At 39.9% G+C, this 21,543-nt stretch overlaps 1 protein-coding gene across 5 annotated transcripts in view; it reads left to right on the top strand.

Annotated features, from left to right (window-relative positions):
* The window catches only part of NEXMIF (neurite extension and migration factor), a 311,906-nt gene that overhangs the window by 224,474 nt on the left and 65,889 nt on the right, over window positions 1–21,543 (top strand). For 3 of the 5 annotated variants that reach the window (XM_072125214.1, XM_072125213.1, XM_072125216.1), the window contains one exon: window positions 9,423–9,520. The exons of the other annotated variants lie outside the window; for them this stretch is intronic. In XM_072125214.1, coding sequence (XP_071981315.1) covers window positions 9,507–9,520 — 14 coding nt within the window. In that variant the 5' untranslated portion in view covers window positions 9,423–9,506. The remainder of the gene's footprint in view (window positions 1–9,422; window positions 9,521–21,543) is intronic. 5 annotated transcript variants of the gene reach the window in all.

The following is a 21,543-nucleotide window of genomic DNA, read 5'->3' as shown; positions in this document are numbered from 1 at the left end:
AAAAAAAATAACACTCACCCTCCGGTGTCCCCGATGTTCGTCGCGGCTCCCCCTGTCTCCTCTTCTGTCTTCTATCTTCTCTAGATCGCATGGACGCGACTCTGCCGGCCGTTGCCCACTGTGATGCAGCACTGTCGGCGCTGATGACGTCAACGTGCGACAGTGTGCGATGGCCGTCGCGATCTCCCGGCCAGAGAAGATAGAAGAGTGAAGAAGCCGTCGGGAGCCGCGACGAACATTGGGGACAACGGAGGGTGCGAATTAAGTTTATTTTTTTATCTGTATGCTACACAGGCTGTATACTGATGGGGGCATGCTGTATACTGCAAGGGGGTAGGCTGTATACTGCAAGGGGGCAGGCTGTATACTGCAAGGGGGCAGGCTGTATACTACTGGGGGCAGGCTGTATACTACATTGGGGGCAGGCTGTATGCTGCAAGGGGGTAGGCTGTATACTGATGGGGGCAGGCTGTATACTGCAAGCGGGCAGGCTGTATGCTACTTGGGGGCAGGCTGTATACTACATGGGGGCAGGCTGTATACTACATGGGGCTGCTGTTTGCTACGTGGGGCTGGCTGCATACTACATGGGGGCTGGCTGGCTGTATACTACACCCAACGGCTTATACTCGAGTCAATATTTTTCCCCAGTTTTCTGTGGTAAAATTAGAAGTCTCGGCTTATGCCCGAGTATATACAGTAAATAACATTATGGTGCATGTGGCATTAAGTTTACTCATTAATAATGGAAAAATGTCGTATTTTAAGCTGTCTTAAAACAGTTTTATGGTGTGCATATTTGGAGGACAGAAGTGGGAGGATTGGATTATTGGGTATGTAAGTAGGGGTTGTCAGTAGAAGAAGAGTTCTTAACGGGATCCTCACCTCTTGGTTAGGGAGAGAGCAGCAATAACTGCCAGGGTTGGCCTGGCTAACCAGAGTACTAGAGAATCCTTTGGTGGGCCCAGGTTCTAACACTTTATAATGGATCCCAAAGACAAACCTATTTGATAGCTGCATCACAATGACTTAAACAATATCACAATGCCAACTTTGGCAGCGCAACGGCCACTGTGGTATCATAACATAGTTTAATGATATCAGAATGCTCTTAGGACACAATGACCCTTATAACATCAAAAGATCCATTTATGACAGCACAGTACATCGCTGTGTCATTACAGTACCATTTATGACATCACAAAACCACTAAATGACATCACAACGTGCCATTAAGATATCCTCTATGGTCATTCAAACATCAAAAGACCCATTTTCAAATCACTATGCACTTTATGACATCACAATGTCCTAGTAGGTTGATTAGATTGTGAGCCCTGATTTGGCAAAAACTCTGTGTAGCGCTGCGGAATCTGTGTGCGCTATATAAATAAAGAATTATTATTTGTCCCTTTATGACATCACAATGGCCATTATGAGATCACTCTCCTTTGACATCACCATGGCTATTATGACATTATAATTTCTATGTGCGACATGAAAATGCCCATTATGATATCTCAATGTTCCTTTATGACATCACAGCGCCCATTGTAACATAACAATTTTCCTTTATGATAGAACAATGCACCGTTGGGACATCACAATGCCAACTATGGTATCACAATCCCACTGTGACATCACAAATACTTAAATTATATTATACTGCTCATATGACTTCACAATGACCCTTCATAATGTCACTTTATGACTGCACAATGCACCAATGCGACATTATAAAACTTGTACCTTTGGACACTTTTTTGTATACCTCTGGTTGTGGTGTACACCATTAGGCGGCCATGTTATGTAGAAGTATAAATTATGTGAAGCTTGTGAGTCATTTATCTGCTGTTGAAGACATCATACAGGGCTTGGAACATTTTACATCTGTTGCAATTATTAAATGCATATGTTCCACTATTGTCAGTCACTTGCTGACATATGTTAGTTTCAGCATGAAGTTGTAAATGTGTGGATGACTCTTAATGGAGTGGGTGACTATATATGTCAATTCTAAAGGAACAGGATATAAAGAGAATTAGCTGTAAATCTCTTGAAGCTATGGACAGTTTACACAATCTCCCTGCTGCCGGAGTAATATAAATGAATGCAGAGAGGATTATTAGCTTCCATGTGTAAATAGGAAATTCTGTGAAATATTAAAATGAAAGTCTTGTAGATAACAGAGAATATTAGGCTTCAGTCACAGATGCAGACGTCAGCATCTGGTACCAGCAAAGTTTTTATCAAAATGCAAGTTTCTTAACTTTTAACATATTTACTGTAATTGGAGCAAAAAAGTTGTCAACTATTAATATTAACATCACCTGTAAAATGACAGAATAGGGTAAAGTTTTTTTTATCTATATTCATCTTTAAGTCAGTCTAAGGTAAACCCAATCACTACCAGGAGTCCACATCACTGTGCCGGATAGCAGTACCAGATTTTCTACCATTTTATTAAATTGACACACTTTGCCTCTGCTAGATTTGGAAAGTTTAAAGTGAACCTGTCACCAGGAATGTCATTTTAGCTGGTTGCAGGTTCCAATAGCCTATACTATGCTGATTTTAAGAATGCCTTTGTCACCATTCTGTATCATTTCAGTACTTTATAATAGTTTATTTTACATGACCTAGCTCCCTGCCAGCAGCGTGTGGCAAGAATTTAATAGTCTCAATTGTAGGGTCCTGCCCATGATGATGACTATATCCTGGACTCTTCCTATGCAAGACAGCCAGGGAAAATAAACCGCTAAACATTTGCATGGCACATCTTAGTGCAGCTATAACCACATGTTCAGTGCTTGGCTTATCTTCCTCCAGTGCTGGTCACAGTTGTTGCCAGGGGACCCTTGCTATGCATACTAATAGAGCCTTCAGATCTCTTTTGAACTGTCTGTCTGCATACTGTGTACAAAATGAATTTCATACACAGTAAGTGAATCAGTGCCATCTGTGAAATGGGTATTTACGCTCCAAGCAGAGGATATTTCTTGCATTTTTAAGGAAGAAGAGAATACAAAATATTGCATTTCTTCAGATGAGCCAGTTTGCCTGAAATATGACTAGAAGATAGAATTAAGTGACTCTGAATCTAGTCTTCACATACACTGAAAACACTAGATAGTGCAATGTTTGTGTAGTCACTAAATACTGTATCTAGCCTAACTATTGATGACCCAGAAATACCAAATGTCCAGCATCGTACAAATATAGATACCAAGAAAATGTAAAGATGACAAATATGAGAAATCTGAGAGAAGCATAAAATGGGTATATTTTCCAATATACCAAACATCCTGAACTTTAAAATAATGGAGACATTTTTATGATGTAGTGTCACACCAAAACTTTGGAAAGGTACCGTTTAACCTTAAAGGGGTTGTCCACTTTCAGCAAATAATTGACAACAACAGGAAGCTTATTGCTTCTATCCACAGGAAGTGAAAAATTTAGCTTCCTGTAGAATGACAGCTAACATAGATCTAGAAAACGGAGAATAATTGATATAGAAAGTATAGTGGAAAATTCTATAACTTTACATCATTAAAACAATATAAATTATTTGCTGAAAGTAGACGACCCCTTTAAGAAGACCAGTTGCTAGTGGATTCCTATTTGATACATAAATAGCTCTTTTACATGATAACTAGTGCCATGTATTGGAGGGAGCTCCTTTATAGCCAGTATTTGCTTTTTTTACATAGGGTATACAATAATGGCCATACAAATAATGACTGCTGTTTCAGGGTCATGGTCATGTGAGGTCATAGTTTTCCATAAGTTGACCCTCCATGGAAAAAATGTACACAAGGTAATTAAAAACTATGATTAAAACTAATTGCCCTTATCCCTAAAGGGTTCCTTTTCCATGGCTGCAATGTTAAAAAACCAGTATGTAAACTTATATGCAAATCAGCTGAGGTGAGTCCTATTATAGTAATCGGGTCCGGGATATGCAGTGTTCACTGCACTTCCCTGCCTCCCTAGTCCTGATTAACAGGTCTCACTGTTAGGACAAGCTGCTATGAGGAACATTGGGAGGGAGTTCTGTTACATCATTGGGCCCTTCATGTCATGTGACCATGTTGACCTTAATTAAGGTCCTGTTACATTTGCTACATATGTATGTATCTGCTCACACAAAATCACAGCATGCCTCCATGGAGGATGGGGAGGAGTAGAAGTCAATGGAGGCAGCTGTGATCATGCCATTGTCTTGCCATGTGATCAGATACACGCATGGGAAACACCTTAAATGACATCACCATGGTCACATGACATGCTGAGAAGAGATGCGAGATTCTGATGCCACGTTATATAAGATAGGTTGATTTATGAGGATGTAAGATAAACCATTTTTAGTTAAAAGAAAAGTGAAAGCTGGTTAATAGGACTCTATGAGAACCTGTCTCTAACTATATTTGTGAAAATATGGTGACAGGTTTCCTTTAATGACCATAGCTTAGCTATATCTAAGGACATACGTGATAAAGGTAGTACATGCATCTTCTCATAGATGTTATAGATGTAGTAGGGAATGTTACTATAGGACACATCCTCTGTTTTATAGACCTATTTTCTAGCAGCTTCACAGCAGATGTCAATAAAGCATGGACGAAGCGTAATGCGTTAACTAGAACTGATTGTTTTAATTGATTCTCAATAAATTACTGCTGAAAATTGCAGTGAAGTAATTGTTGCAGAGAGCGGTCATGTTCCCTCATTTACACATGTTGCATGTAGCTGCCAGGAGACATTGGTCCACATTTATAAAAGGCTTTGCCATGGAAAGAACGTGCAAACTGCTGTCACATGTATTTAAAAAGTATCCGCAAGACATTTGTGTAGTGTCTGCACTGCGCACCTGCACATAAGGGGGCGTAGAAAATTGTGTCACATGCTCTGTTAAAGGTTCACCAAAAAAGTTAAACCACAATTCCTGACCACTGCAGGGTGCGCCAGATTCATAAAGTTCAGTTTGTACTAATTTTGTTAAATGTGGGCTACAATATTCAAAGTGATTTCATATTTTAATGTATATTAAAATGAATGTAAAAATTCTTTAATTTGGTTTTTCTCTAATACATTTTCCAAAAAGTTATTCTCCATCTGAAAACTCCAAATACATCAAATGCAAAAAGCTTTTGATTACTTGTTGCTTATATAGTTACTCTTCTTACAAGTCCAATCTATACAATGTCAATCCAGAGGTGGGTAAAAGCCCCAATGGAGCCCCATGTAGCAAATAAGCCCATGTCCCATGTGACCAACAGTTATAGCCAATAATGCTATTTGCCATTGGTAAACATCTTACTTAAAGAGGACCTGTCACCACCTCCCTTATGTGGAGATTAGCATACCATTCTGTAGGGGGCGCTACACAGATACAGGGGCACTTGCAATTTCCCTTCTTGTCCCTATGGTTGTGTAGATATCAGTCCCAGTTTCTGACCATTGTAATCTGTGTTCTGTCAGAGAGGAGGAGCTGGGGCAGGAGTTGGAGGTGTGTGTTATGCTCTCATGCTATCCAATCAGCAGCAGGCAATGTAATGAGCTGTGATTTCTCTATGTGCATTTAGAGTCTATGTTTACACACATTCCGCTAATATTCCGCAAATGTGATGTAAATGCAGATGACCACATGATGTAAACGTGATGTGAACACGCGCAAAAAGCAATGTTACTGTTAAAGCAATGTAAACATAAACCTGATGTAATCGGGACATTTATATTTTGCGCTTACATCACTTTAGCGCTTATGTGGCATTTGCGTTTACATGGCGTTTGTATTTACATGCTGTTTGCGTCGTGAATACATGGTGCTTACGTTGCATTTGCATTTACGTGGTGCTTGTTTTGTATTTGCAGTAAAGTGGCGTTTGCATTTACGTGGCGTTTGCATTTACGTGGCGTTTGTGACGTTCATGTAGGACTTGCACTTATGTACTGTTTGCGTTGCATTTACCGTATTTTCCGGACTATAAGGCGCACTTAAAAGCCTTGGATTTCCTTGGAAATTATAGTCCGGTGCGCCCTATATGAGGGCAGCGGACCCTACTTACATAGGTCCCCGCTACCGGAGACAGCAGATCTCCAGCGGGAACTGCAGACCACGCGGCACGAACAACTTCTGCCGCGTGGTCTGCAGTTCCCGCTGGAGATCTGCTGTCTCCGGTAGCGGGGACCTATGTAAGTAGGGTCCGCTGCCATCCTCCACCTCCCCCTCACCTTCCCCACTCACCTTCCCCGCGTCGCCGCGTCTCTTCTTGGCGTCGCGTCCCGTCGGGTCTCCGCTCCGCCCCCGGGCCTCAGCCACGCCCCCGACCGTGCGCCTTATAGTCTGATGCGCCTTATATATGGAATTATTACATATATTAGGCGCATCGGACTGTTGCGCCTTATATTCCGGTGCGCCTAATGGCCCGAAAAATATGGTACTTTCATGTGTTGTTTGCTTTTACATGGCGTTTGCGTTGCATTCACATTCATCCCGTTCGCATCACATTTTGAAACATTGGGGCACATTTACTAAGGGTTGTGCGCCACGTTCTTTATAGTGCAAATTGTTTGCACAGGTATTTAAGAAGTGTCCGTGCCACATTTGTGACGCACTAGGCATCATGCAACACAAATTTCTGCACTAAAGGGGGCGTTCATGAGCCCAGTTGAACTGTGCACCAGATTTAACATGCAAGGTCTGACAGAAGTATGCACATGCCTCAAGTTAAAGGTGCACCAAAAAAAGAATCTGTTCTAGAATTGATAAACCTGGCGCCCTCTGCACTGTATTCAGGCAAACTGTTACATAGTGCTGTTTGCAATGTTCTGAGTAAATGTGCCCCATTGTGTGTTTGTAAATACAGTGTAAACATAATGTTAACTCCTCCTGTAGCAGGAGAAGGGAGAAGCGTTGCATTACAGAGGGGGGGAGAGTTGGCACTGCCAGCTCTGATCAGACATCTTCCCCCACAGGGGTTTATTACAGGAGAATGCCCCAATTACAGGTGGAAACTAGAAGTAAAAAAATAAATGAATAAAAACATTACTTAAAAAGAGAAAAAAATGTGGAAATGTCCCCAAGGGGTCTTTTATGACCTCATGGGGGACATTTAAAGTTAGAACGCAAACAAACACTAAATAAAAAAGAAAGAAAACGCTACACTATGAAAAACATTGCCATAGGCGCCCTACTTGCCCCTTACTATACAAATTATATATCAAAACGATCGTCACTCACTATTAATTTATAATGGTGATTTTGAGTTCTTTTGAAAACTGGAAAAGATATATACTATGCATTGCATTACAAAAAAAATATTTTTCCCAGGTCCCTTAACTTCTCTATTTTTATGTATCACTATGTGTGACAAATAAAACACTGCAAAAAAAAAAAAAAAACAACACAAAAAAGGTCCTTACACCAATAAGTATGAAAATTTGAAATGCTCCAGTCAGTATATTAGCAGAATATTAGCACAATACATAGCATCTAGATGGATGGGCGTAATGGATGCAACTGGGTCCGCAGGTAGAGGAGGGCCCTCAGCTGCCATTTTAAAAAACAGCATCTACCCCATGCACCCCAATACTGTCTTTTTTATGCAGACAGGCCATGACACAGATGATGTTATTTTGAACAGTGAGAGCCATGGGCTCCTGATGCATGTGCAGATATATGGCAGTCTGACAATACTCCTGCCCTGCACCTAGCCCGTGCGCCCAGTCAGTGTGGTCCACTCTTACTGTTTAAGCTTTCAGCTGTATCCCTGTCCCACAATACAATACAATAGGGTTAAAGTACCCTAGGGGGGTCTGAAAAATACTTTAAAAACCCCTAAAAATTCTAATCACCCCCTTATGTCCAATCTATCAAAATATAATAAAAAGGTTGCATTGATAACGTCATCAAAAGTCACAAAAAATGGCACCACCCACAGCTCTGTACACCAAAGAATCCCCGTGATTGCACCAACCTAAAGAAGACGTATCATTTGGGGTATTCAGTGAAAGGTGTAAAATACAAGCCCACAAGAAAATGGCGCAAATGCATTTTTTCACCACTTTCACTGCATTTGGAAATTTCTTTCACGCTTCCCAGTACAAGACATGGAATATTAAATACTGTCACTATGAATTACAATTTGTTATGCAGAAAACAAGCCCTCACACAGATGCCTGTCTAATAACTATATGTGTGTAGGTGTCTGCATTTTACATTTATGTGTGAGTATATCTCTGTATAGATGTGTAATGAATGTGATATATATTTGAATATGACTGTTTAACACATATATGTTTATGAATATGACATACATGTATGTGTTGTAATGTAACATAATGTTGTGACAGATGCCCCTGACATGATAATATACAAATTTACCTTTTGTGACACGTCCCTTATTTATGCAGCCCACGTTATTTCTAATGCTATAAATAGCAGAAAAGTAGTAGCACAGGAAACATGGCAACAAAACTGAGGAACTTGGGCTCATATAGTGGATTGTTTATATAACCTGCCTCACATTCGTAAACCACCAACACCTCTTTCTTAATCCAGTTAAAAAGCGATACTTCTATCATGATCTATAGTAAGTACATGACAGTAATAGTGTTTTTACTTTGCTTCATTCCTTATGAAGAATATGTTACATTCTTTTAGCGTTCCACGCTGTAGCAGGGAATGAGAGGGAATTCAGAAGCTCTGTCTCCTTCTTCAGGTATCATGCCCTGAACTCCTGCCCGGCTGCAGGAGTAACCTATTCTTCACAAGGACTGAAGCAAAGTAAAACACTATTACATATGTACTTATTACTACATGATTAAAGTATTGCTTTTTAACTGGATTAAGAAAGAGGTGTCAGTGGTTTACAAATGTGAAGCTGACTATAGAGGAGTTGGAAGTCTCCTAATTGAACTCCAACTAATTGTTCTACCTGAGGTAGATGTCAAACCAACAAAATATGATGTGATAACGTTGTTTATATAACCTGCCAGTTCCATATGAAGGTCCAGGAGTCTCCTGATAAAAGGCTGATTTCTTTCAAGTTACTTTGGATATAATGGTAAATAGGCCCCATAAGGACTAGGGATGTTACCTTGTTTAGCTGCACTACATTGCTGGGTGCTATAAGAAATCCCTAATAATTAAAGACTGATTTATGACCAGATCTAATAAATCAGCTTAAAAGAACCCAAAGCAAATGTACAACTAGCTGAAAGATTTGCATTCTGCAGCTGGAGGTGTTGTAAAACCTAGCAGCTGCAGAAGCCAAACAAAGGAGAGTGAAAGAAAAAAACAGCTGTTACAGAATTGTTTTTTATTCTAAAAATGTGCTTTACCTTCAAAGTTATTCTAAGTACACTATAGTCATACCTGTAATGTAGACAATTAAAGAATTTTTATATTTCTGTAGGTGTTAAAGAATGCAGGATGCCAATACGACGAGCCCAACCAGAAGCCTGCAGATTTCTCTTGGAGGCCCAGAGATAAGACGGGAATGCACTCTTCAAGGTGATGAATACTAAACCATCTTTATAAAGAACCACAATGATGCTATATACACAAATAATACTGAGGTCATTAGCTCAGAAAACATTTTTTGTTTTATTGCCTCTGTCTATGATATGGTATGTTGAAAATTAGGTCTTTTAGCCATGATTTTGATGGTATATACGAAGAAAGTCAACCTTTCAAGGGATTTTCCTTAATTCCAAAAAGGAATATGGCCTTTACTGGATATTCCTTAAAGAGGCTCAACCTCTTACAATTAGTTCATGTTCAGCTGCAGTACCATTACAAAGTCCATGTACAAGAGTGGCGCTGTTTACAGATTTTTCCTTTATAGAGGAAAACAAGGCTTGCTGGGGCAGATCTTTAGTGTTATGACAAAGAAAATATAGTGGAGATTTATAAAATAAACACAGCATCTAGGATTTACGACAATAGGAAAGATTGTTACAGAAAGCTCCTAACCTGGACTACACCGAGTTGCATAAAAACACAGCATGATCTTATATTCTTGTTCCAATTCTTCAGTCATTTAAGTCAATGGGACCCGACGAATGGATCCGTAATACAGATGCATCAGACAGCAATTCTTTTTGGTGGATCATTACCTGAATCTGTAATGTAAAATTATTCATAAAGACTTCTATAGCATATCTATGATCTAAAATCTATAAAAGAGTAACATAACTTTGTAAATCTATTTAATTGCGGAACATATACTGATCCTGAGTTTGCCGACATGTACAAGACTATGAGCTTTCATAGACCACAAACAAGAGACCCCTGGTAGTCGTCAGTGTGTGAAAAGACTGCTGGAGTCAATTCACACGAGGGCCATGGAAACCAATGCTGTGTGTATGAACCCATAGAAATACTTGGGGACGTGCTCTAGCCGCTGAAACAATAGTTGGCATATAACTGGGGGAAAAAAATCAACGTTCTTGAATTCTGCAAGATTCAGAACCTGTGTTTAGTTATTTGTACTCTGGATAGTGTACTCCCAACTTTCCTTTATCATTCTCTTTGCTTTAAAGAGACCTTGTCCCCATGAAAATGCAAGGTAACCTGCAGGCAGCATGTTATAGAGCAAGAGCAGTTGAGCAGGTATATAGTTTCAACATTTTCATGCTGGCTGGGCATCTTTAAAGCAAAGCGAATGGTAAAAAAAAGATGGGAGTACACTGCCCAGAATTCTATTGTCTGTAGAAAAGAATAAGACATTGGGGGACATTTACTATGGCGTTTCCGCCAGTTTTGTGGCGCTCTCACCACATGTTCTGCTCTCAGACCTATTTATTAGCTGGCGGCGCCAGAAAAAATGCCTTTTTCCATCTGCTCCGACTCTTCTCCGAAAAGGGGCGTGGCTTTGGCGGAGGAAACTCAGACACAATTAATATGTGTCGCAGCCCTTTTTGGGCGCTGTAAACTGGCGGAAAGTAGACCAAAAGAAACCTGGTCTAGCAGGGACTGTTGGACACATTTCTGGTGCTCGGGACAGATTTTGGTCCCAGGGACAGAAAATAGTCTCGGCGCCAGAAATGTCTCGGCACAGCTCCACAATATTAAATGTGTATCTTCTTTCCCAGAGCAGGTCGGTAACAAAGCCAATGCAGACACCGACACTTTAAGTAAATGTCCCCCATTGTGTACAATCTGCTTAGCTCCACCTGCTCTATAACAAATTGCCTGCAGCTAGGACACTGCACACAAATTGCTCAGCAACTCCTGCTCTATAAGATGTGGTTGCACATTACACCGGTTCCCTTTAAGATCCGCTTCAGCTGTTACTGTAGGCATAACATTAGAATCAGCTACAAATAATTAGACGCCCTCCATAACATGAACAAATACTAATTCTGTCATATTATTTCAACTAATAAAAGGATTGGAGTGTAAGTAATAAAAGCAATTTTACCGATTCCGAGAACTGCAAAATTCTGCTTCCACTTGACCTGCTGTGAAGACATTTCTCAATGCAACATCTAGAGTACAATGCACATGATTTGTGGGGTACCCAGCAGCTGTACTATGAGCTCAGGGTACTAACCCATTGAAGATGATGATGCCATGTATAGGTATGGTTCACATGCAGCACCTGCCATTAAGTCAGTGGTCACTGTTTACTAAGGCAATGAATTGGAGTAAATTGTTTGAGTGTGGAAGGGCAGGATGGTAGATTGAGAAAGCCTATCATTAGAGCTGCTAATGTAGAAATAGATGGCCTGTCACTGCGCACAAATAAGGGACATTTTCCCTTTAATACACTTCTTCCGTACGGTTACTCTGAAAGGGGCATTTAGACAATTCCAGCCCATTCCACTGTCATTAGTTCACTAGATTATTATACTGTATGAAACAGATAATTTAACATTACACAAAAAAAGAACTTTATTTCATTACTTTAAAGTGAGTTTGGGTCAACAGCCTAAGATGGCCATGTAATAAGTACAAAATGCTAGAATACCCGATTCTACAGGAGAGTCAGTCATGGGTGACACACTGCTGCGGCACATCACATTACATCCGTGCTCCTGCACATGTAAGTGACATGTCACTATGTTTCTGTCCTCCAGTGGCATAGCGAACACAGCTAAGATGTAGTGAGCTTGTCTTGTACAGATGTACGACTGCTGCCGCTATATACATATAATGTTCAGTCTTCAGTATTGATTTCTATCACTGCATAACTGGTGAGCGGCTGAGCTTGTCACATGCTAAAAGGTTTTCAAGGACAAACATGGTTTGTTCTGTGGTCTTTGAGAGCACACTTCTTGACTGCTGAGAACATGCTTCCTCTCCCTGGCAACCCCACAAAAAGATAAAGACTGCTTATATATTACGGTATATTCCGTACATGCCATACAAGCTTCTATATCAGACCAGTTGTCAACTAGCCCTCATAAATTGGAACAGTCTCACATTTTCTGGATAATTATTCTCCTTCTCACCTTTCTTTAGCCCAAGTCTTTTGCCGGCTGCTCATATGGTGTGGAGGTAGCGTAGGTGCAGTAAAATTTGCAATTTCTTGTATTGAACAATAATTCGCAATTATTTCTAGCTTCTAAGCCAGAAAATGGGCACCGATAAGGCACTGATAAATGTCTCCCATTAAGTGGTACCGGGTTGGGGCTTCTTGCAAATAGCATTTAGTAAATAATTACCTCTTATTCCACGAACACTTAAGTGGTTTATATCAATTCTCACCACTCAGATTCCCTTATACACATTTACCCTTGGCACAAGAGATGGTGCCAGACACCTCTGCAAGTCAGAAGCTTGGACATGTTGGGCAGCAACTGACTAATCCTTAGAAGCTATGATGCTATGGTGCCCCCCAGCAGTCACAGTGCCCCCACAGTGTCCCCCATCAACTACAGTTACCCCCCAGCAGCCACAGTGACTCCAGTGCTCTGGTAAATGAACACTGTAATACCTTAAGCAGCTCATTTGCTTATTTCACCTTGCATTCAGTGTTTTGTTCTACCACTGTCAGCTACAGCAGCAGCTGACGTCCTGACATGGGATAATGAAGAGGTGAAAGGGCGCTGTTAGCACTGCTTACAGGGCCAGGCTCACACAGATTCTTCTCCTTGAAAACAATGAGAGCACCGGCCCTCCGGAGACAGCCAAGACACACTGCCAAAAATGACACCAGTCGTACAATGTGCTCTCTGTACAGCGTGTACCTGCAGGTGAATATGTAGTAAATGGCGCATAACAAACCGGTCATGCTGCCGTAGGAAACCGGATGGGGTTGTTTATTACTAGGTCAGTCCTATACGGGCAGATTCTGCTTGAATATTATTACAGTCATAAATGTGATATAACTACTGACCATATTAATACATGGTATTAGGTGTAAACAGCATGGATGTGGCATGTGTGGGCAGATGCAAAGATACAAATATTTTTATTGAATATTTGTAGAAAAAATGCCGGTTTTGGTGCATCTACTTCTACCCCCATTTGGCAAGCCACACCCTTTTGTTGGTCAAAGGTCCAAAACACAGAAATGCAAAATTGTGCCTCTTGGATAAACTTTTCTGCATTTGAATATCCCCATTTGTCCTATAGCAGTGCAGGTGAACCATTTAATGGCCCAACTATAGCCAGAACTCTACGTATTTATCACAAAGTATCGACGCAGCAATTTAATCAGCAACTTATTACTTCCTGCTCTACATTAATTTTCAATGGTATTAGCATCTTGAGGACACATATACTGTTGAGAGTAGGAGGGGAAATTCGGATTGTCATTGTAGCATCTCTCCAGAGTCTCCTTCAACATAAATAATTGCAAATGGTTATGTGCTATGAATGTTCGCGTCAGCAAAACTTGTCTAATGCATTGATGGTATAGATTGGAAGACAGCGAATTATGGCAGATTTTTCTCTATTATGTTATAGTCATTAAAAATTATATAACATGAAAATTACATAGCAGTCAGACTATTACTCATTCTGTATTATTACATGTACACATTTTTCTAATGTGAATGACAAGTATGAGTTAAATAGCTTGGAGAAATAAGGGGATGATGAATTATGTCTTGAAAATGCTTCAGGTTTGTTGTTTTCAAACCTCTCATTACTTGCTTTCTATTGTGCACAAATGAGCTTTGTGAGCGCGTGAATGCACATATTTCCTACTAAGGAAAATGGATATTCATACCTCCTTGGAAGCTGGCCCACACTTATAACTATTATTTTGCCCCCATCTACATAAACTGAATGCTATTTTACTTTGATCACCAAGTTGTCCATTTTATTTTTGACAATACATCTATGCATAGTACAGTTTTGCCATCAGAATTTATTTTATAGAGCAAAAAGGTGCTTGGTCATGGCTTAAACTGACACAGGGACATGCCGGCATTGTGGATAGGGAGAGAACAGGGATGATGATAATTAGACCTCATGCACCACAAACATTGTATTTGTCCATGAGCTAGCCATGGTTTCCCCATGTATTTATGTGAGCTCATGCATACAGCCGCGACTTCCACAGAATCATGTACTAACAAGCAATCTTTTATTCTTTTGCAAACACGTGCTGAAAGAAACAAACCATGGGTCATTGTTTGTGGCCCAATATTGCACTTGTTCATGTGCCTAATAGTGGTGGAATTGTGGTATGGCATGGCACTATGAGTTTTCTGTAAAATAATATTTAGCATTACTCTAAGTCTTCTTAAAATGTAGATTAGTGCCTGAAAGTGAATGTAAAGCTGGGGATTTTACACCAGAAAAACACTCCAGAAAACCTTTATAAAGCATGGGTTCTTCACCAAAGTCGAAAGCACACTGGGGAAGTGCCGAAGTTTTATCATAAATGTTCCTGAAGGTTTCTGACCTGGAATCATATTCAATTTGTCCTGGATGTGCAGTGATTACCCAGTGAGAAGAGAGTGCACACAACAATGGAGGAGTGACAGGCTGACGGCTAGGTAGGGGCTGCTTGAGAATATGTGTGTACTTTTCTCCCCTGGAATTATTTTAAAGCCACTCTCAGTAAACACGATAAAAATGCTCTTTGGGTGTGAGGATGTCATGTTTGTGCTGACACCATCTTTATTACATCCTGCTTGTATGATGGAAATGAAGAAAGCCCTTTTGAAATACAAAGCAATGATATGCCTGTAAATATAGAAGATGTTGCCGCGTGATTGATAGATGCAGACCTCAGAGATACCAAGTACCTTCAGAGACGGAAAGTGATTATTCAGGGGTCTTTATTTGGGTTTATTTGTCCTTTTTCTTATTTTTTTTTAATTTTTGCTTCACAGATTGATTGGGCACCCTGTCTGTAGGTTGCCAGTTCTGTTATGGCATTGAGGTTGATATAGGAGATTTCTTATTGATGTTTTATATGGTCTCAGGTCTAAATCAGTAAGTGTTCTGGCTGCACATAGAATATAATATTATAGTAGTAAAAATATAATGTGGAACACATTCCTAACAGTGCTGATTCACCCCACTCCATTTTGGGACAGGACTGGCAGCACTTGTTTGCCTCTTCTTATGTAGGAAAGAAAAGCTGTTGACCCTCATCTAACACTATTATCCTTTGTCTGCTAACTTTGTGGTGTCTGGAAAGGCACCAGTTCTATTTATACACTTTTGTTGTGGCCCCTTCTCTTCAAGGGCCACATGGTAGTAGCAGTGGCTACCTTTATATATAAATGCTTCATAGACTATTTCATTATCTGCTGCTTACAAGTGATAACGTGTGATCTTGGTTACTCCATATGTGCACAGACAACTCCAAAATTCCATAAAAAGTCTTTATCTTATATGGAGCTCACTCTTTCTATTTCCTGGAAACAGTACAGTAATCTGCTTCAACACGGTACCTCTGAATGGAGTACTCAGGATTCCAATGATATTCTGTAAATAGGGGATCAGTTCATAAAGTGGGAAAACCCCTTTAAGTATTTATATTTAGGCATTAGTAATCTTTTAAAATATGTCCTTTAATTTCATGCATTTGATTTCAGTATTATACTTTTATTTTATTTTATCTTCTTATATCACTGAGAACAGGAAGAAGAATACAGAACTACAGAATATTAAAAAATAATGTATAATGTACAACAAAAAAAGGAGTGATATAACAGTTGAACTAGCGGTCAAAGCTTAGGATCAGGGGAGATGTAGTTCTTTAACAGCTGGAAGGCCAAAGGTTGTCAATCTATAGTCAACTCCGCAGGGTGTGTGAGGCTTGAATAGATCTCATTAAGGAATGAATGGACCATGAAACATGTATGGTAATGGGGGGCTCAGCATTGCATGTCTGACCATCGACTGAAAATCTCATTGAGATACAGAATAATAGAAAACCTTAGTAGTAGTCCGGACAGCTCAACAGTGAACAAGCAGCAGCCTTGCTCTGTGACAAGCTTTTCCATCTCCGGAGGGCCCCAGTTGGTTGACACCAGCTGTGGCCGCTGAACACCACTTCACACTGGAATAACAAGTGTTCTCCACCGCTCCTGCTCTATCTGCTGATGGATTTCTGTGCATCACTAAATGCAGGAACACAATACTGGAAGGCATGCTTCAATCCAACTCTGATGGAGCTGGGGGTGAGTGCACGGTTGGGGAGCCTTACTTTATATTCCCATCAACCTCAATGCTGAGCATGTCAGTCTGATGGCAAGCTGCAATATGCAAATCGTCTGGTATTTCTTCACATTCCTATATTTGTTGCTGTGGACCTGTACACATATGTTCACACAAGGAGGAGATGTGTCACGCTTGCTGGCTGTGGATCTTTGTGCTGGTGTAAATCCCTCTACTCCAGGGAAATCAAGAAAGTAACCCTGGAAATGTCCGCGGGGATTGTATGGCTTGTTTTATAAGAAGTTTTGCATTTATTTTCTTTCGATAATTTAGAGGTAAATTCTTAAACTAATGTGTGTTGTTATATGGAAATCCTCCAATATGCTTTTTAATGAATAGTCACTCGTGACAAAGTAGCATGCAACGTATCCTTGTTTTCTTCTAGGGTCTTTTAGGGTCTTTTCTCTAACTTTTTTTTTATTTGTAGACAGGACTAAAATATAAAAGAAAAGCTACCTCTATTTGTCTATAGACATCTGTCATCTACAGTTATAATTTCATTGACTAATGTCTTTTGAATGGACAACACCTCTAAACGTCATCTTAAATTCTGCTAAATAGAAGAAAATATTCCTGTTGTGGTACATTTTGACGTTAAACCACATATTTATATATTAATGTTAGCAAAGACTTGTATAGGCTTTTGCTCTTTTGGTCCATTGTTGACCCACAAGGTAAACTTGCAAATGCGCTTCTTGGTGCACTGAGGGTGTGATCTCGTGTGCTGGTACACCCATGTACTACTCAAAAATAAGATATCCCCCTAGTGCAATTTCTTTCAACCTTAGAAATTTAAGGCATCCCCTGAAAATAAGGCCTAGAGGCAGTCATTGCAGCAGCTCCCCATTTGTATTACCGTAGTAGATCATTTAGCTACTTCAAGAGGTTTTGACATGGGTGAAGACATCTGCGTTGCAATTGCGCTGAAAGCAGCTACCTGGGCAAGAATTGATCATTTATGGAAAGTGATATCACTAAAAATGAGAGATTGGGGCCAATGATTCTAAAAGAAGTAGTCTCAAGAAATTCAGAATGAAATCAAGGGTTTGGAGAGTAACGATGAGGTTCCAGTAGATGATATGACTTAAAATACCAGGATTGACAAATGTACCCTAGATTGTTGTATATGGAAATAGAGTAACAAGAAATTCTAGATGGAATTCAGAGTTTGGTTACGCTGATGTTTGTGGTGACATGACTACAGTTTTTGTAAGTAAGTTTTTGTTCATCAAAAAAAGAGATCCCCTTCAAATAAGACCTAGTGCATCTTAAAGAGCAAATATTAATATAAGACACTATTTTTCTCAGGAATACAGGGTAACTTCTTTGCCCCGCAGCTCTGCCCAAGCACTGCCTCTTTACACAATGATTTACATTCCTTCAGATAAAACTTTTTATGGGGCACACCCTTCCTAAACCCCTGGGACAAAGATAATGGCTTCCATTTTGGGTTATCCTTTGCTCTATCTCTGGGGTGGAGTATTGGGTTAGAGCATGAGGCATCGGAGGAACCTCTGGTCTTCCTCGCTGTACTTAAAAGCTCATTTACATATAATGTAACTATTTCTCTAAAAAAGGTTTGTCAAGAAAATGGAAAAGGTATGCCTAGGAAGATTATAAAATGTCAGATTTCATTTTGGGGTGATTTAGGATATGGTGGACTTCCTTTAACTGGATTGATGACCAAAGTTGCTCTTTTTGTTTTGCTTGTACAGTTTGCTTTTTTATTTTATAGTATAGTCAAATGCATGTAACGCTATAGCCGTATATCTAGCCTATATGTTGTGTTTTCATGAAATATATACTCTGAACTCCATGAATGTGATGTGATCAGAGGCTAATCCTCTCTGTTCTGGTTTTATTGAAGCCCCCCAGTAACTGGTCAACAGACAAAGGTCAGATAGCTGTGGAGTGACAATGCAGGGGCTTACAGCATGAGATGTGATAGTAGGGGTTTACAAACCAATCCTATTTAGATGTATATGAGGGTTTGACTTTGCAGCGTTATCCATGCCGGGACAGTGACACCATATTAGATACTGTTCTCCTCACTGCGGCAGCGTGATATATTATTTGTATGTTATGTTATTACCCATGATCACACGCATCCGTTCTGTGTTCACAGCCACCGTGCAAGTAATTGAGAAGAGTGAGTGAAAGGAAGGAGGCGCTCACTGGCATAATAGCATTACATGAAAATAAAAACAATTAGAGGAATGATGGTAATCTAAATATAATTGAAGACACATGCTGAGATGAGTTTGTTGGGGGCTGCTCTGATTACAATCACAAGATCCTTGTTCCTTTGGTCTGGATGGCAGGAAAGTGTTGTATTGTTCCTGGTTGTGGAGAAATGCAGTGTACAGGTTATTTCCAGCTGAAATCTTTCAATGTAATAATCATAAAAAACATGACATCCGATATATTACATATTGTGCTGTTTCCTGGCACACTTATACACTAATACAGTCATTAACAGGGTGATTATATATACAGTATGATGTACCCCCTGCTGAAAAATAATTATATTGTAAATATCCAATGAGGTTTGTGGACATAGAAAAGTGCATCACTATGAGGGGTTACAGTATTCTTCCAGGAGAAGGTAGTGGCACACAGGCCACAAAACACATTCATAATTTCCTCACTAATAAAGGATTATCTTATCTTATCATACTGCTATGCATTACTCCAAATATGGCTTTGAGATGTCCATTGAATACTGTAGTTCTCATATGATACTACAGTTTAATCACTATATACAGACTGTCTCCAGGTTACATAAAAGGTTCTTTAGTTGAAATTATATGTAAGTTGGAACAGGGCAGCATGGTGGCTCAGTAGTTAACATTACAGCCTTGCAGTGCTGGGGACCTGGGTTCAAATCCCAGGGTCAACATCTGCAAAGAGTTTGTATGTTCTCTTGTGTTTGCATGGGTGTTCTCCAGTTTCCTCCCACACTCCAAAATATACTGGTAGGTTGATTAGATTGTGAGCCCCATGGGAATAGGGACCGATTTGGCAAGCTCTGGGCAGCGCTGCATAATAAGTGTCACTCCAGACTAAATTTTTTTCGTATTGCAATTGGATTTTCACAATTTTGTTTTGTTGTCCTGGGAACAAGGACTAAAAATGTAACTTCATATTAGAAACCTCCTACAGTTGATCATTGCAGCCTGAGGCTAAAGTTCAGTAATTTTTCCAGCATCCAGAGAGCGTCCCTGGAAGTTACAGTAGTCAGAGAGACCACTCTCTGTAACTAGGAGCCATCTGTAAGTCAAGTGTCAACGAAATCAACCACTGCTATACAGTTAAACACTGCTGGGGTTCTGCAGGTGAAGGATCTGTAAGGATGAAGCCCAGGAACAGTCCATGTGGAGAAAAAGACTTTTAAAATCCGTGGACACGGCATCCCTGGAGCGCGTGTGATAGAGGCCGAGTACTCATAATCAATGTATAACAGTATAGCACTGGATAGTAGTCATAACATAGGTAGAAAAATAGATCATTCATTTTTTTACCTTTGGTTTCTACCCCAGAAGGTAAATTAAACAGAAAAAGTGAGCAGCTCCTACCCACCCTCCACAATTTTGATAGAAAGTATTTAGGCTTCTGCGCCTAAACACTGGAATATTGCTTATTGCTAGCACTTGTGATTATTTTCCCTTTTCCATCACCTCCATGCCACATGGGCTTGAAGGGAAGGCGCTGGCAGGGGAGTGGGCCTGCGCTTGACGTTCCTGTCCCCGCACTGGCGCACTAGCTGCAGCCGGCGGCATTTCGTAAGTGAAAAGGACCTGGTCTAGAAATAAACACTGTATCCCGCTGCGCCTTATAAACGGCAGGCCTATCATACTCCGGTGCTCAAGCAAGGAGAAGCAAGGAATGGAGAGCTTAGTGAAACCACTCATTGAAAATAAGTTTAAAGAGATTCTGCAGAAGTATCATACCTTGTATTGTACAACCTAGCTGACTTCTTGTAACGTCAATCACTGTAGATGTGTATGGAGTTGTTTACATGAAACTCCTTCTTCTCCTGTAGGTATGTATCATACAATATGCATTGTATTGCAGATTACGCTGTGTCTTTATTCAACCAGAACTTCGCCAAAATGGTAAAAACATGTGTGAAATATCGATCAATAGTCTGTAGTACCACCTTCTGCAATAACTTGAAGTAATAATTTTCTGTACAAATTTATCAGTCTCTCACATTGTTCTGAAGGAATTTTGCCCCACTGTTCTTAAAAGTATTGTTTAGTTTAGGTTAGTGAGGTTTGTGGGTATTAGTCTATGTCCAGCTCTCTGTCCCACCAGAATGGCATTTGAATTGGGTTGAGTTCTGGATTTCCTTTCATTTTTAACCACTCCTGAAAAGATTGTCAACCATATTCATAAATAAAACCATAGAATTCAAAGGGCAAATACTTCCTTTTTATCATAGGAATATATTATAGAAATAAATATATATATATATATGTTTCATAAAATTATGGGGATGTTCTGTTTAGGGCTAAAGATACACAAGCGGCATGATGAATCTTTAATGTGCCTGTTATCCGTTATGCTCCAGTCTGTGCTAATACATATATAGGAACATGACTAGATGTTTATTGCTCAGCTCGAATGTGGTTTAAATTGCTAGAGCTACATGAATACTGAGCTGCAGGTAACACCTCCAGTCCTTTACCCCATATAATCACTGTGCACATTGTCTTCTAATGATAAACAGCCATCATTAGCACAAAGAGAATTGATTGTCAAGTTCTTCCTGGCTTATTAGTGCTGCAAGCTCTATTTTTAAAATGGGAAATGTGTATTTTAAAGGATTTTCTTTATTTTTTTGCACTTTAAAATTTAAAGCAATACTGCATTTTATATAATATGATTATTTATGATTTTAC

The sequence above is a fragment of the Engystomops pustulosus genome, chromosome 9 (genome assembly GCF_040894005.1).
Source record: "Engystomops pustulosus chromosome 9, aEngPut4.maternal, whole genome shotgun sequence".
NCBI lineage: Eukaryota > Metazoa > Chordata > Amphibia > Anura > Leptodactylidae > Engystomops > Engystomops pustulosus.
This window is presented reverse-complemented; position numbering and strand designations above follow the sequence as displayed.